The sequence below is a fragment of the Ammospiza caudacuta genome, chromosome 19, assembly GCF_027887145.1.
Source record: "Ammospiza caudacuta isolate bAmmCau1 chromosome 19, bAmmCau1.pri, whole genome shotgun sequence".
NCBI lineage: Eukaryota > Metazoa > Chordata > Aves > Passeriformes > Passerellidae > Ammospiza > Ammospiza caudacuta.
This window is the reverse complement of record NC_080611.1, coordinates 5,429,242-5,446,298: the sequence shown is the minus strand read 5'-3', so window position 1 is coordinate 5,446,298 and position 17,057 is coordinate 5,429,242. Positions and strand designations below refer to the sequence as shown.

The window sequence follows — 17,057 nt, the reverse complement described above, 5'->3', positions numbered from 1 at the left end:
CCCTGCGTAATTTTTTACAACGCGCTCCTCTGTTATATCGTACAATGGGTTTTTTCCCCTGGATTTCTGTTTTTTTCCTAATGGCTTTAAAGTGAAATGACACTCTGCGATTTATTAAATACAGCATCATCACCATTTTATTTAACCGATATGCTGCGGTTTCCCATTCCTGTAACAAAACACAAGTAGCAGCAATGCTGTTCCCAGGCAGGAATCACAAATCCTCATGAACAGGCTTACTGAACAGATATCAGCCTTCCAGTCTCAAAGGCCCTGGAGTATTAATCGAGAATTTTTACCATTTCTTGTGTTTCTGAACCTCAGGTAGGATTAAACACAAAGGTTCAATCAACATTTTGCTCCTTTTTTAACCCCCAGCCATATGAACACACACATACAAGCAAACGCCTACACAGAGTTTTTGAAGTGTAAAATGACGTTTTATAAATTAAACCACAGAACTTCCGAAAAACATGCAATTTCCTGCCTTAACTGCAACTTTTCTACAGCACTGGGTAAATCCCCTCCTGTAACAGTGCTTTAAGCCACACATGGTTTTTGAGCACAAGGGCTGGAAACAGGCACAGCCAGAGATGTTTGTTACCCAAAACCACAACTTTAAACACTTGTTCCATGTTCAGGACACTAAAGATAACCCCAGAGAAGAATGTTGACCTTTTTATAATTATTTTTTAATTTGCAGACTATAGGTGAGTTATCACTGAGGTCAGAGAAATCAACAATTCTTTAGCTTAACCATGATGAAAGAAAAGAGAAATGTTTTCATACTTACCACTTAAAGAAAAGTAAGCTGATGCTGCTTTACATATACCCTGGAAAAATATCACTAATCCCGGCTTGAGGTTAAAATTGTAATAGCTTTGGTAATTATTTTCTGTGCCTCTGCTCTCTTCATTCAAAATACTCTCACATTTTATATTCGTGTATTAGCCCAAGCTTTTTAAAAGCACCACAACCACTGAGCAATTCCTATGTGATCTAAGAATTCCCATTTCCTACAGACTTGCTGGAATGCAGCATTATCTGACATCTTTTTTGTTCCTGTGGACGAGTATTTTCATACAAGAAAAGCACCTTATTCCACCAGGATACAACAGCTATAGCTGCACTGGCCAATAAAGTGACAGGATAGATGGGAAGTTCTAAATTAAAAATGTGTTGAGATTTGCACTTAAAAGCACAGCTAAAATCTTCCTGTTTCACACTCTGATTATACTTACACTTATTATCCAAAACTGATAAAGTGATTCTTCAAAAGACATGCCAGTTTTGGATATTTCTGTAACTGCACAGATCATATTTAAAATATTTTTTTATTTCACAGAATCACAGAGTGGTTTGGGTTGGAATGGACCTTTGAAAGTCATTTAGTCCAAACCCCCCTTGCACCAGACCAGGCTGCTTCAAGCCCTGTCCAGCCTGGCCTTGAATTTCCAGGGATGGGAATCCCTGGTGAACTAAGTTAGTAATCTGTTAGAGGACTGGATTAAACACATTCTTCTGCACGTCAGCAAAGGGCAAAGACTGAATTTCCCCCCTATTTCTTGTACTCACAATGAAAAACTGCATAGAAATGGAAGCGTTTTGCAAGAATATTGAGGACACCTTAGGTACCTACATAAAGTATCCCTATTTCATCCTTCATCTTAGGAATACTTGGACTGAATTTATTTCAATTTCAAAATTCAAACAAAAAGAGCTAAAACTTATACAAACTGAAGAGTGTGCAAGGAATCTCTGTTTCAGTGCACAGTATAAGGTTGTATTTATGAAATCATTAGATAATTAGATGTCTCATTTATTTTATTGCCAAGAGCACTCTGTGCTTTCCATTCTCCCACAGAACAGTGGATCTTTGATCAACCCTCACGGTGTGCCTGAAAACCTGAGACAAGAAACAGCATCCTGCTTTAATCTGGGCATGGTGACACCACCTTTGCACTCTCTAAAAGCTTTCCTATGCCAGCAGTAGGCAGCTCTTAAAGGCATCACTTCTTTTATGGCCACTGTTGATTGGCCTTCATGTAACATTTATCCCTGCACCTGAAGCATTGACACCCTGAATGAAATGGAGAAATAAGAATTTCCCTGTGAAAACAGCAAAGTGCTGCAACCAACTGCAAAGTGCTGCAGGCTTTGCAAGGCTCCTGCAGGGCAGAGCCAGCTGTGAATGCTCCCTGCCCACAGTGCCAGCTCATGGCACTCCCCAGCTGGCAGAGCTGGGCAGTAACTCCTGGCTGAACGTGTGTCCATGAGATCTGTGCCCTGTTCCACCCCGGGCAGGGCCAGCACAGGCTCCTTCTGTGGGATGAGCTCATTTCTGACAGCACTCCCAGCCAATTCTCCAGCCAAAGCATTTGGTGGCTGCTTCCGAGCAAGCGCTCTGGAATTTCTCCTGGCATGTCAGTCAGATCACATGCTTATTGCACAGCTGAATTCTTAAGTTTAAGAACTTAGGGTGGAAAAAAAAAATAAGGAGTTAGAAAAGAATATTTAGGGAAATGGTGTGAAATAGGAAAAAGCACCAGAATTACACACATGTCAAACTAATTCAAAATAAAGGCCAGTTCTGTTTTATTTGCATGTTCTTGGGTTTAGGTCAATGGCCTAAAAGTTACAAGTGTGTTTGCTACACAAATAGAACATAAACACTTCCACAGAATCTATTTTTACATTGTTGAGGAAGAAGTCTACAAATAGTCAAACACATATTCTTGAATTGTTTCTTTTGGAAAATGGTTTTTGTTTCTGCAGCAGTGGTTTGGAATTCATGCTGTTCTTTAGGTCCAGCATCAGGCTTTCAAAATGTTCCTTCTTCCTTTTTCTATTGGAAGGCATAACAGCACTTACCTACTTGAAAGAGCTGGTGTAAAATCCCCAGATTTTAGAAAAAATGCTGTAAGAATCATTAATGGATAGCAAAAGCTTACAAGGATCCTTGGCATATTTATTTGGATTGTGTATGTGTGTGATGTTTCCCATGGCTGAAAAAATTTCTCTGTAACTTCATAATTAAATTAAGTCACATCAGGTTATCCTGGTGTGACCTTTGAAGAACTGCAGAAGTAGAGAGTTGCTGATATTTTTGCAGTTAGTAACAATAATAAAATATATGCTTTGTGGCTTTTGCTGAACGGAGAGGAATTTCTTGCTTATTTCACTCTGCTCTAGACACAAGAAACCTTTTGTCTTTTATCAATCCAAACAGCTTAACATTTGGTTTCCAGATAAACCAGTCGCTTATAAAAACTGATTGACAGCTAATTAGACATAAATTTCTTCCTAAAAGCCTCAGTCAGCTGCTTGTTTGGGTTGAGCACACGTGATACTTGTTACTTCCAATTTTTCATCCAAATCCAGCAGCTGGTACCTTGTGACTCACAAGCAGCCAATTCATTCTTGCACTTCCTCACTGCCTTTTCCCATTAACTCTTACACAGAATTTTACACAGGTATTTTCCAGTACTTACACTTAAATGTCTGTATTGTGGACTCTCTGGGGGATTATCCATATCTTCACTCTGGAATGTTATGAAAGTCACTGGTCAAAATCTTAATTTGCCAGAATAGTGTTGAGAAGAGCTAAATAAACTTCTATCATGTCATGGCCCTGAGAAAACACTCCAGAATATATTAATGTTTGGAAAAAAGCCAAAATTTGAGGATTTCATCCAGGAAGGACATTCCTGTGCAACTGAGAGAGGACCAAGTATCATTTGTAGATGACTGACTTAGAATAATTTAAGAAGTTAAGCTAAACTGCAGATGTCTGCATTTCACCTCGAATGGACTGAACAGGAGCAGCTTTCCCATATGAATGATGTTTGAAGCATGAGACATTTTCCAAATGCAGCCTATTTGTCCACAACAGGAAAATTACTCTGTATTTCAAGTGAATTAGAAACTTTCCTCCCCAAATAACAGATTTTCAAACCCAAGCCTTCAGCTGATGTACAGTTCAGAAAACTCATGACATCAATGTTAGACGTGTAAGATTATCACTGATATTTCTGCTTTGCAAATATAAGTGATGTCGAGGTGTTAGAAAAAACAAGTTATTTGTTGGTGAAATTGCCTTGTTGAAGTCTAGGGCTTGATAATACTTTAATGACCTCAGACCTAGCAGAGGTTAACAAAGTGTGAGCAAAAAGGATGCCCACTGGCAGTGGACACACAGAATTCAGAATTTAGGGGCCATCTGGCCAGAACTCCCAATATAAGGAAGAAACAGATGAAGCCAACTCAGCAACTGTGCTGAAATCAGCTCCAGCTGGGTAAAAGGGAATTCTGGCGGGTGGAATCTGCAACCACTGACACAAGAAATTCACCTATAAGAAGGAAAGGCTGAGCATGAGAGTTATTAGCATGATGGATCGATAGAAGACAGAATGCTAATTATTAAGAGAACGATGTAACTTATAACCAGTGAACACTGATGTCTTTGCTAAAATGTATAAATAGTTAAAAGCTTTGGTGTGCTTGATGTGTGGAAATGGCCACCTTGCACCCTGTGCAGAATAAACAACATCTCCTTCCTAAAGTAACATGTCTGTGTTTAGAGGGCTCCTAAAATCAGCAAAACTTTCCTGCAGCCATTCCAAACCCACCTGGACGCGTTCGAGGCGTCAGCAGGGCTTGGACTGAGCGATCTCCAGAGGATCCTTCCAACCGCAGCCGTGCTGTCACTCTGCCACAGCCGGGGCACAGCACCAGCTCTTTGTGTCACTGCCGTCCCAGGTGCTGCCATCGAGCACCCAGAGGTTTCCTGGCTCTGCAGGAGCTGCCCGAGCCTGGGGAGAGCCCCCAGGGCTCCCCTGCCCTCCCCGACCCCTCATGCAAGGGGCCATGTCCGCCTCACCCATCTCGGCTCGTATCCACTGAGGCTCTCCCACACACCCGGCCTCACCCTACAGCAGCTCACGCGAGGTTTCTGCTCTTTCCAAGCACCGCTAAAGTAAAACAACCAAGGAAACATCGACGCTCTTACTTCAGCAGCATCCGCGGGCCCCGGCGCCATGCTGAGTACTGGCAGCGCGCCGCCATCTTGGCGCGGCGCTGCCCTCACGGGCGGGGAAGGGAAGGGAAGGGAGGTTCATGTCCCCTCCTCTGCCCTCACCCAAAATGGCCGCGGGCGCCTCCGTCCATCCCTGAGGCGGGACCAGCGCTGAGGGCGCGGGACGCGGAGGCGGCCGAGGATCTTTAGAAGGCGGCTGGAGGCCGGGCAGGTACCGCGGGCACGGGGCTGGGTGAGGGTGAGGGCGGCCTGGGGCTTCCCACACGCGGGGGAAAAAAAGCCGCGGGTCGGGTGGGTCATGGCTGGGGAGGGTCTTCCCCTCCCTGAGGGGGAAACCACGCTGGGCTGGGAGCAGGTGCAGGCTTGGGAGGTAACAAAAATAAGCTCTGTAAAGAAAATTCACCTGATGTGTGCTCCTGACTTGATGGCCGCTGGTGGTGAAGATTTCAAGGGGTGAAAATTTCAATTCTTCCAATGGGTTTTGCTGGCTTGCCTTCAACCGAGAGCTTGGAGGAAGCGTGAGAATGTTATTTTGATGCTGGAGATCAGTTCATTGTAAACCAGACAAATTCAAGCAAAATTGAATTTTTAAGAACTTAGCAAGAGCAGCACAAAAATACCTCTTTCTCTGTGTTCTGGTAAAACTTTAGTATTTGTTTTAGGGTGCATTTATGATTTATTTATTAAATGTAACTTTAGAAGCTGCTTTGCTGCTTTTTATTCCAAGCAACAGCCTGTGAGAGACAATGCACTGATGTTGAGTGTCCAGCATTAAACCAAAACTGGCATTTGCCTGCTTGAACTTCCCTAAATTATTATGGGGAGGAGATACCAAAGGTTGCATTAATGGACTTGACTGATAAGTGTGAGAATTATGTTCTAAGTAGGGTGTAATATTTATAAAATACACTGATATTTCTGCGATGATGTTGATGTGTTTTTTAACTTGGATTTGGTACCAGGCAGGAGAAGGCATTGTGCATGCAGAAGTGTTTTCTGGTGTATTGAGAACAACTCACAGGAGTCATTTGAAAATTAAAATTTGATGCTTGACATCCGGAGGAGATGGAGTGTGTCTCATGCATAAGTGCTTTTGGCTCTTTCGGTTTCAGATGCTCTCAGATGTGTTGCTAAGAGATTAAAATCAAAGCTGTGGGTGCTTTTTGTTTAACTGAAAAGACCTGGCTAAATCTGCTCCCCTGGAGCTTTGTATCCAAACTCCCAGAATTGCAGGAGCATATTGCATCCAAGAACAGCTGGATAAGTAAAGGACTGAAAATCACATATTTGCCTTTTGTGAGAACTTGGATGTGCTCAGACCTGCTCTCTCAGTGTTATTCAGAACCTGATGAATGTTGGCATTTTCTTGAAACCTGTTATCTTGGGCAGCTAACAGCAGCTTAATGCCAGCCTCCTTGAGCTGGTTCTGTGGGACAGGATGCCCAGGGAAGTGGTGGAGTCACCATCCCTGGAAGTGTTCAAAAATCCTGTAGGTGAGGTGCTTCAGGACATGGTTTAGTGGTGTGCTGGGTTAATGGTTGGGCTTCATGATCCTAAAGGTCTTTCTCACCCTAGACAAGTCTGATTCTGTGCTGTGAAACAGTAAAAATATAATGAAAATGCTGCATGAGATTACCCAGCTCTTCCTGGTTTTAATTAGTGCCTGGCCTTTTAGTCTCTGCTGTTTCTGCCTGGGCTGAAGGGATGGTCTTGTTGAGGACAGACAAACGTGGTTGTTGGAAGCTCCTGGTTGGGTTCCTGAGGTGCCTTGGAAGATGGGCATGCTGTCTGTGGCATTATGGGGTGGTGGCAGTGCTTGGCTGCAGCCCCTCCTGGGGTGCAGAAGGCTGCACTGTCCTGCCCAACTCCCAGATTAACCCTTCACCCAACCCTCTGAGCTCACAGGAGAAATGCTGTCAAGAGATTTCCATTCCCCTTGCTGTTTTATCTGAAGGGCTGCATGAATTAACAACAACATTGTTCCAGCTCCTTGTTTTGCACATTTTTCTTCCAGAATCTGATTATAACAGAAAGAGACTTTTACCCCTAAAATGAGAACTTTCTTCCAGGAGTTCACATTCCTGTTGTTGTTATGCAACTCTCGACATGACAGTTTTACTTTGTGGTTATTTTCAGTGTTCATACTGCTCTTCCTGTCAAAAAAGATTGTGTTCTTACCCTGGAGTATCTTTTATAGTCTAGATTGAGACTTGGTAAGTCCTGGAGGGGGAACTGGTGGAATTGTCAAGGATTTAAAAATTTTCCCTTTTTTTCTTTTTGTTTTTTTTGGTGCAGTGAGGTTTGATGAGTCAGACTGGGCTGTTGGGAGCTGCTGTTGAAGATGTACATGTTGGTTGAAAAACGCACAAATTCCCATCTGCACCTAAAGAGGTCACCTGGCATCCGCTCCTGGTCTGTCTGTGTTGGTAAGAGCACAGCTTTCATTCCAGAGCTTGCTGTAAGAGAAGAGGGTCACAATAAACTCCTGAAAGAGCCCCTGGTGAAATCCCTGCCTTCCAGGCATTTTCCTTTCCAGAGGAGGAGAGACTGGGCTCTGAACTCTTCCTTTCCATAGCCACTGAATGAGTGTGAGGCCTCAGCATGGCAGTTTCGCTGTGGGACTTTCAGTCTCATCTGGAGAACCTCAGAAGCTCATGGATGGAATTTTAAGGGAGTCCTGAAAGATCAAGAGCAGAAGGTTTATTATGAAATGTGAAGCTTCTGGAGGGGGTTTTGCTTGAGAAACATCTCAGTTTGCAGGAGTGGAAAGCTGCAGCGTGACCATGCTGGCTGTGTGGGGTTGGTGCTGAGCTCCTGAGGACTCTGTATGAAATGGGAAGTCATACAGGATATTCTGAAAGGCATCTTCATAAACACCACTGAATATGCAGGAAAAATAAACTTGTTAGGATTGTACTGAGAGAGCTGCTGGGGAAAATCTGGTATATCCTGCTTTCCAGCTGAGATCCCACTGCAGCAACACCACCTTGTCAGTGCTTTCAGGGATGTGGTTGAGAAGATCTTTGCAGTTGCAGCAGCCCCTGGGGCATGGGGCACTCTTCAGCTGCTTCCTCCTCTCTGAGAGAAAGGGGCTGGCAGTTTCTGACCCAGCTTTACTGCAAAAGTTGTCTTTTGGCTCCATAGAGCACTTAAAGGGGAAAATAACCATTGCAAGGTTTGTGAGCACTCCAGGTTGTACTGTGCTGAGAGGAACTATGGTGTCATGGTTAAACTGAGTCCCTCTGAGCTTCTGTTCCCAACTGTGTCACAAAATTTTTATTTCTGACTCCAACCACTGTGCTTTTAATATCTCTGCAGGATGGAAGCTTTTTTTTAATACTGAGAGAAAAAAAGAACTTGACTTTCATATAGTCATATATGTTGCAATCAGGTTTGTCCTGGTTTTGAAAAGTGATGTTTTTCATCAGGGAATTTTAGATGTTTTTTAGTTATTTGTTATTTATTTGTCTTAATTCTCTCCTCTTTCCTCCTAGGAATAGCCTCCATAGGTTTGGCTGCTGCTTATTATAGTGCAGGTAATGCTCTATCACTTTTGTGGGAATTATTTCTTTGCTGTTAATCTGTTTTTCATGCTGATGACTCCTCTGCAGCTTCTGTCTGGCCCTTCAAAGGCAGTGGAGGTTCCTCTCCCCCTTTGTGGTGTGAATGTTAAAACCAATAATAATTGTTGCCTCTATGGCTTACTGTGCTTTAGTGCTGTATTTCTTACTCAGCCTCCTTTTCCATTTGCAAGTATTTTTAATAATGATATTGGTACTCTGTGGCATTTTGTACTTTCAATGTTTTATAAATGTGATTAGCTGCTCCTCACAGCTCTCCTGGGAGGACATGTAATGATTATTTGACACCATAATGAAATGATTGCTTTGCCTGTGACGGAAATTCTCTGTTTCTCTGGAAACTGTCAGATCATCACTGGCAGAGATTTACTCATCCCAGCACCTTTAGGGATGAGCCAGCTTCTGCTGCTTCCTCCCCCTGCAGTACAGCAGCCTTTGCACCAAATGCCAGCTGTCCTTTCATCCTGGAAGCTGCCCTGTGATTCTTGTGCTGCACCCTGTTAACATCAAATGTTAAAACTTAAAAATGTGTAGGAATGTGCTACCAACAGAACCCACATATTTTTATTTCAAGAGAAAAATTCAAGCTGCTTGAGCCACCAGCTAAATCAGCCTTGTTTTTCTTAAGACATTGCAACAAAGTTTTCTGAAATCTCAGCACAGTTCTGCTGTGCCTTCAGTTAAAAGCCTGAGTGAGCAGATTATTCAGGCTGTGACATGTAAACATTTCCAGGACATGAAATGCAAATGTTTGTTTGTCAAGAGGACCAACTGCTTCCTTTTATGCAGAAACATGTTTCCTTTATTGAATTTTCATTGTCCTTATCCTTGTCCTCTGCAGCACAAATATTTGGTGTTTGACTGCAGGTTGGCAGTTTTGTGAATGCCTTTTAAGATGCCTTTGTACAGAAGAGAAAGATGTGATGTTCCAGCCTTGCCAATAATACAAATGCTTATAATTCTGCATGGTTTGAAGCCCAGTGTGAATGAAGTCTCTGAAAAGTGTGAAGATTTTCTGTATTTTCATTCTGGGAAAGAGCTGTAAAATAGCTTGTAGTACAACTAAAAGCAAAAATGTTCCATCAGAGAAACCTTTCCTCCTTTTGTTGATTTTAAAGGGAGCATGTTGCTTTCAGGATTGTTTAAATACCAGAGAAGGAGTAAAAAAACCTAAATTTATGCATTTTTTACATTGTCCAGACAGCTTGGCATGGAAGCTCTTCTACATGGCTGGGTGTTTCTTTGTGGCAGCCCAGAATCTGGAGCAGTGGGAGGTAAGATGCTGAGCTCAGGAAATGAGGGGCTGTGAGTAGGAAGCACTTGGCAGATGCTGATCCCAAACAGACAAGTTCTGCTTTTGGTTTTGGGGAAACCCTCTGGGTTGCTATGCTGGGACTAGAATTAGGGCAAGAATTCTTGGATTATACAAGCATAAAAATGTGAAGCTAAACATTTGGGTATTTTTAAGGGGAGACTTGGCCCAAAATGTACTCTCTTGTACAACAGAGGGAAGATGACCAGGACATTCAGCTGCACAAATGATTTTGAAATTAGCCTTCAGGCTAATGACAGAGAAACCACTAAATAAGGGAGCTCTAAGCTTCCAGGCTCCTCAGCTTTTTTCCTCTGCTTTAGAATTGTGTGGATGTTGATTTGAGAGCAGTAACCCACCTTGTCACCCTGCTGACCTGAGCTGTGTTAGAATGAGCAACTCACCTAAAGAGAACAAGATCCTCTTTTCATTGATTAATATGAAATTTTATTAATATCCCATATCATTAATATTCATTTTCATTGGGATATTTGAGGTCTGTGTAAGCCTGGCCAAATGAGCACAGCACTGGGATGTCAATTTCACTAGAAGTGAGAATTATAGGAGTTACAAGTTAGTGTTCAAATTTAATTCCAGCTTTTATTACTTGGGGAATGTGGCAAGAGGGACAATGAACCCATTTTAACTCCTTTCTAGAAGTCACACCAGAGATATGGTAAAATTTCTATTAAAACAAAGAGCAAGATTGTGATTTTCATGGTCTGGTAATAAAGGAATGTATCTCTGTCTCTCTCTGAGTATTTTTCTGTTACCAAGATTATTTTCCAGTGGAACTATTTTTATTTTACTTTGAAGCATAGCTAGTGATGGTGTTTTCAAGAAAATCTTAATTCTTATTTTTTAATTTTACAGGAAGCAGTATTTGATAAAAATAAGGGAACAATCTGCCTAAAAACATTCAACCTCTACAAAAAAATCCTGACCTTGTCAAAAGGAGGCAATGAACAAGGTGAGAAAGCAGCATCTGTGGTAGAAAATGTGGTGAGCAGCAGAAGAGATGGATGTGTGCCCATTTAATGGCTTCTCTGGAGTTCTGTACTCAAATTAAGTCACATCTGCTCCCAGATCTGCTTTGTTCCCAAGCAGCAGATGTAACAATCTGCCTCTCTGGGCCCAAATGCTTTTTCTCAGTGTGCTGAATGCATCTTGTTAATTATTTTAATCCAACATAAGTAGGCCTACACATTGTTTTCCCTAATATTGTTAGCCATTCCTTTGGGATGTTAATGTGTTTACCTTGCTCTTGGCTAGCCTGCTTGGCAGCTGGGGCTGGTGGAAAAACTTCAATTTTGGAACCAGAAGTTGAGATTTCTGTAATCTCATCTGCTTTGGGGAGCAGGCACAGGTTTGATAGCATATGCAAGCAGGCTTGTTCCATCCTGCAGTTACAGAATATGCATTTAAAGCAGCCTGAGCAGGAGGCTCTGTTTAATGCAGGATCTGATGGCCTTGGGCTTCCTCTTGGACTCACAGAAGCTGCAGTTTGGTCTGTGAGTTGGGGGAGTCAGGGTGGTGAGTTGGAAGCTCTATTGCAATCTGGGATCTTCTATTCTGTTGCAAAAGTAGGATCTTCTATGGCAGAACATCTAAACCTGAACCTGCCAAACACTCAACCCTGCACACAACTGAACTGCACTGAATCTTGTGACTGTCACCCAACAGTCCTGACACACACACACCTGGCCCTGACAGGCCAAGGAAGCAAAACACCATCACTGTGGGTAAACAGTCTCCATATTGCATCCTACTTTTGCACAAACACAGGCACAGCAAATGATAAGAATTGATTTTCCTTTCTCTGAGGTTCAGAGAATGTGAAACCCAGAAATATTCTTGGGAAGAATTGTGCCTTGCTTTTCTCTGTGAAGAGAAATGGGGCTACAGGGAGACAAAACAATTCCTTCTCTAGCTGGGGACCAAGGACAAATGATCCAAATCTCAGGCCCAAAGAGCATAAAAAATGTGGAGTGAAGAGAGAAAAACAAGCAGGATGGGACTGGATGGGCTAAAGCTGGAATTGGACAATGAACTGCAAGATGCAAATGGAGCAGAACTTATAAAAGTGAGAGAGCCCATGACCAGTTGTGCATTTTGGGACCATTTTGGTTCATCTTGGGTGCAGCCCTGGCTGGGCTCTGGTGCTGCCCAAGGTGGATCCATGGAGGCCTTTTAATAAATCCCTAAGAAGAATAAAGTTATTCTTTAGCTCCATCTGGTCTCTGCTCTAGATCAGCCTGCACAAGGCATCAGTTTGGTGCTGCAGGAGTGCCCTGGCTGTGAGGGATCACAGCAGTGGTGCCCCAGAGCAGGGTCCCTCTGAGGATGAGGGAAGAGATGAGGATCTGACTCCATGTTTCAGAAGGCTTGATTTGTTATTTTATGATATATACTATATTAAAACTATACTAAAAGAATAGAAGAAAGGATTTCATCAGAAGGCTGGCTGAGAATAGAAAAAGAATGATAACAAAGGCTTGTGACTGACTGAGACAGTCTGGACAGCTGGGCTGTGATTGGCCATTAATTAGAAACAACCACATGAGACCAATCCCAGATGCACCTGTTGCATTCCACAGCAGCAGATAACCATTGTTTACATTTTGTTCCTGAGGCCTCTCGGATTCTCAGGAGGAAAAATCCTAAGGAAAGGATTTTTCATAACAGATGTGTGTGGCAGGGTCCCTGTGACCCTGTCAGCAGTGCTGAGGGTTTGCAGTGCTGCTGAAGCTGCTGTTGTGCCCTCCCTGCAGTGGTGGCCGTGCTGAGCGAGATCCGCGATGTGAACGTGGAGGAGGAGGCCGTGCGCTATTTCGGGAAGGGCCACCTGGTGGTGCTGCGCTTCGTCACCGGCTTCTCACACCCGCTCACCCAGAGCGCCGTGCTGGGCTGCAGAAGGTGCAGTGGGGACTTGGTAAAATTGGAATGTGGAAGGTGGGAATGCCAATCATGTGGGTCAGTAATTGCCAGGTATTGTTGATGCCTCAGGTTTTAGTTTTTAGATTTTTCACATTCTGTGCTGCATTAGTGTGCGAGTCTGAGCTCCATATGAGGGGATGGTGAGTTCTGTTCACAGAGCAGGGAGACAAAACAATTCCTGCTCCAGCTGGGCACCAGGGACAAACAATGTGGACTGAAGGGACAAAAAACCCAAGAAGGCTGGGACCTCATGAGCTCAAGCTGTAATTGGACAATGAACTCCAAGATGCAAATGGAGCAGAACTGATCAAAGTGAGAGACCCCATGAGCAGTCATCCATTTTGGTTCACCTTGGGTGCAGCCCTGGCTGGGCTCTCGTGCTGCCCAAGGTGGATCCATGGAGGAGATCCTTTTCATAAATCCCTGCTTTATTCTTTGACTCTGTCCAGCCTCTGTTCTAGGTCAGCCTTCCCAAGGCATCATTATAACTAAGCTCAGTTTTTAGACTTGCTGTTATGACCTTGTGTTACTCAATTTAACCTTTTAAACCCCATAATGTTTTCATTTGCAGACATTTTGCTAACACCATCTGTCAGGATCATGTTTAAATGTCTAAGATCCCTTTAGTGCTGCATGTCTGCTGGAGTTGCCTTTCTGAGCTAGGCAGTGGCAGAGAGGTCTAATTCTACTTTGCAAACATTTGATGTATTAGTTAGAAAATTTATCTTAAGCATTGATAATAAGGAACCTTGCAGCAGGGAGTGGGAAAGGACTGATTTGTTCTGATGTGGAGGGAATGGCTTGGTGTGTCAGCCATACCCTCTATGCCCATATGAGTTTCCCTCTAGGCAGTTATTCTCAGGAATTAGCATGCCTGCTCTTGTCTTGTCAGCACTGCAGTTCCACTAACTCTTCCATTGTTTCTTCCTTCCCACAGTGATGTGGAAGCAGTTGCCAAACTCATTACGAGTTTTCTGGAACTGGACAGAGTGGAGACCCCACAAGATTTCTCCCAGAGCAGCGAAACAGAGGCAAGTGATGCAGATGAACCACAGGTTAAATACTGATAGTCATTGTGAACTGAAGCAAGCAGAGGCCTTCACACATCTGGAAAATATTCTGATTGTTCTTCAGAACAAGAAACCCCTCACAACCTTGATCTGGGCATTTCTCAATGTGTGCATTTACAATGGGTGGAATCTGTCTTAGGGCCCATTGTTCAGTGCTAAACTGCTTCAAGACCCTGCATGTGGACACTGCTGGCTCTTGAACTTTTGTCACCTCATCAAACTTGCTAGGAATAGTTATTTATTAATGAATTGGTTTGAAATAATTGCTTTTCCATTAATGAAGATACAGATGTGAGCTTCTGGTTACTGCAAACATTTGCTGCAGGTACAGTATATGCAATGTAGAAGAGTTGAATTTGTAACTCAATACACAAAGCTTTGAGGTTTCCCCTTTAATATATGCAATTAGGAGATGCAGAATAGTGGCACTTTTATGTTCTCTACTACTGACTTGCCACTGGATATCTGTGGAAGTTGAAGTCTCAGTGCCTCTCTTGGAATTTTAAACATCAGGGTAATCAACTTGTAAAGGTGTCTTAACTTATCTCAGACTCACCGAGGAGCCATAAATAGCAAAGGAAAAAGGATCATGATGAAAGTCTTTGGGATGCTCTACCTTAATCCTGTTCTGTTTCACTTGTGGGCAGGACAGAGCAATCTTTTTCTACACCTCAATGTTTACTGTTTAAACTGTGGATTTAGAAAGGAAGCAGGGACATGTTTAACTTTAGGTAGGGAAAGGGCTGATGTCAAACAAGGTGGTAGCTTAGAGTTGTTGAGTATTTCCTCACTTGAAATGATACCCAAGTGCTAAATAATAACTTTTTTTAAGGTAGGTAGCACAGACTAAATGTCTGACTGTGTTTTACTCCAGCTGTGTGGTGTCCTCTGTTCTGACCAATGGTTTCACAAATAGTTCAAATATGCATTTTTTCAAGGTATTTCTGAAGTAAAAGCTACCTCTGTTAGTCAACATATTCTCTGTAGAGCTAGAACTGCTTCATGCTTACATTAACATGTCAGTACAAGAAAGAAATGTCAAAAGCTGCAAGTCCCTTCAGCATGCTACAGCTGCTTGTACTGAAGTTCACTAGGTTTTATTTAGGAATCTTATGGTCTTTAGACCTGATTTAGAAAATCTGTGCACAGTTACATCTAGGAGATGTGAACAGGTACGAGGTAACTGTGTTCTGTGCTTTCACAGTTGGCCAGCAGCAAATGTCTCCTGGCAGCAGTTCCTTCAGATTTAAAAGAGCCTGTGTTCTTGTTCCCAATCACTCTACCTCTACAGAGAGAAGGCTCTGGAAAGCTTTTGGTGGAAGGCACATCCTGTTGTGAGTTCAGTTTGGTGTGAAGCTGAGCACAGGTTTCCCTTCCAGCTGTCACACCCAGGCTGTGAGCAGAGGCTGGGGCTGTCAGGGGAAGGTGCTCACACTGCAGCAGGGCTGGTGGCTGTTGGTGTAGCTGCCTGCAGCACAGAACTAGGTCTGTTTCCTTTAAATAAGGTAAAAAACTTGTAATCATGTCAGGTATCAGCACAGAGCTCTGCCAGTACATGTTCCTCAAAGTCCTCTGAGTTGTTGGGGTGATCATGGGGCTTTTGGTGCCTACCCCACACCACTGGAGCTGGGAAGCTGCAGTATATGAATGTGGGAAAATCAGGTTGCAATTAGCTAAATTTGCCTTTATTCTCCAGCACAGCTGTAGGCTAAGCATAATCATCAAACCTGTTTAAAAAATACTGCAGGGTGTAACACTTAATGTAGAGTTCCTCATTTAAATCCACTGTAATGTACACCCCAGGTGATGCTCATTTTAGAGAGAGGAGGATGAGATTGGGGAGTTGGAGAACTCTTTTTCCCCACAGTGTAAAATGAGAATGGTGAGTGTTCTAAGGACTTCAGCAGGAAGTTCTGTCCTGTATGTCATAGTGCAGTGTAAGCACAAGGGCTCAGCCTGTGCCAGCTGCTGCTCTGTACCAAGGATATTCAGAGGGCATTGTGCTGTGCCCTGCACTTACTCTGAGCCTGTGGAATGACCATGGATAACCCAGACCAAACTGCCCTCAGCCTCAGCTCTGCTGGCTTTCATTTGGATTCCCATGACAGCTGACATTCCATGGAAGATGTAAACCACACTGTAGATCTCCAGTTAAAAATCAGCTTTTGAGAGGTCCATCTGTTGGTGTGACCCTGCACTGCATCCTGTGTGTCCTCTGCTGCTGAGCTGCAGTGCCTCCAGCTTGCTGTGCATTCATGGTGTTTGATGCCTACACTGACAGACTGTGCAGTACCTTAGACAAAGAGACTAAAAAACAATGTCAGGAAATTGAGAATATAGAAAAGGGAATGACCTATAGTGAGGTACAATGTAACTTGAAATACATCCTGTGGAGTAATTTGTATGTTGGGTTGGTGTCAGTGATCACCTCTGCAGAGGTGTTCAGCAGTATCCTCCTCACTCCTCATTACCCTGCTGTGTTAGGCAGGGCAGGGATGGCTGCACCATGCACTGTGTGTCTAGGAGGAATATTGGCTCCTCAGCCTTTCCCTTGGAGCAGCTGGTGCCATCCTCTGGTGCCATTTCCATTTAGCATTTGGCAGCTGTCACTGTACCAACAAGTCCAGTTCCAGTGGGAATCTGTGTTCTGCAGCCTGAGCTGGCAGGATGGGCCCTGGGGATGTTCTCAGATCTGTGTTCTGCAGGGCAGGATGGGCTGTGGGGATGTTCTCAGAGCTGTGTTCTGCAGGATGGGCCCTGGGGATGTTCTCAGAGCTGTGTTCTGCAGGATGGGCTCTGGGGATGTTCTCAGAGCTGTGTTCTGCAGGATGGGCTGTGGGGATGTTCTCAGAGCTGTGTTCTGCAGGGCAGGATGGGCTGTGGGGATGTTGTCAGATCTGTGTTCTGCAGGACGGGCTCTAAGAGTGTTCTCAGATCTGTGTTCTGCAGGATGGGCCCTGAGGATGTTGTCAGAGCTGTGTTCTGCAGGATGGGTTCTGGGGATGTTCTCAGATCTGTGTTCTGCAGGATGGGCTCTGGGGATGTTGTCAGAGCTGTGTTCTGCAGGATGGGCTCTGGGGATGTTCTCAGAGCTGTGTTCTGCAGGGCAGGATGGGCTCTGG

General features: G+C 43.7%; 1 protein-coding gene across 1 annotated transcript; it reads left to right on the top strand.

The window, feature by feature from the left end:
- The first annotated feature begins 5,062 nt into the window (after nucleotides 1-5,062).
- LOC131566138 (cytochrome b-245 chaperone 1) lies at nucleotides 5,063-16,564 on the top strand. The gene is made up of 7 exons (XM_058817346.1): nucleotides 5,063-5,246; nucleotides 7,331-7,461; nucleotides 8,530-8,571; nucleotides 9,817-9,890; nucleotides 10,802-10,898; nucleotides 12,700-12,844; nucleotides 13,803-16,564. The coding sequence occupies exons 2-7, from the start codon at nucleotides 7,377-7,379 to the stop codon at nucleotides 13,930-13,932; spliced, it is 573 nt and encodes a 190-aa protein (XP_058673329.1). The 5' UTR covers nucleotides 5,063-5,246; nucleotides 7,331-7,376; the 3' UTR covers nucleotides 13,933-16,564.
- The last annotated feature ends 493 nt before the right edge of the window (nucleotides 16,565-17,057 follow it).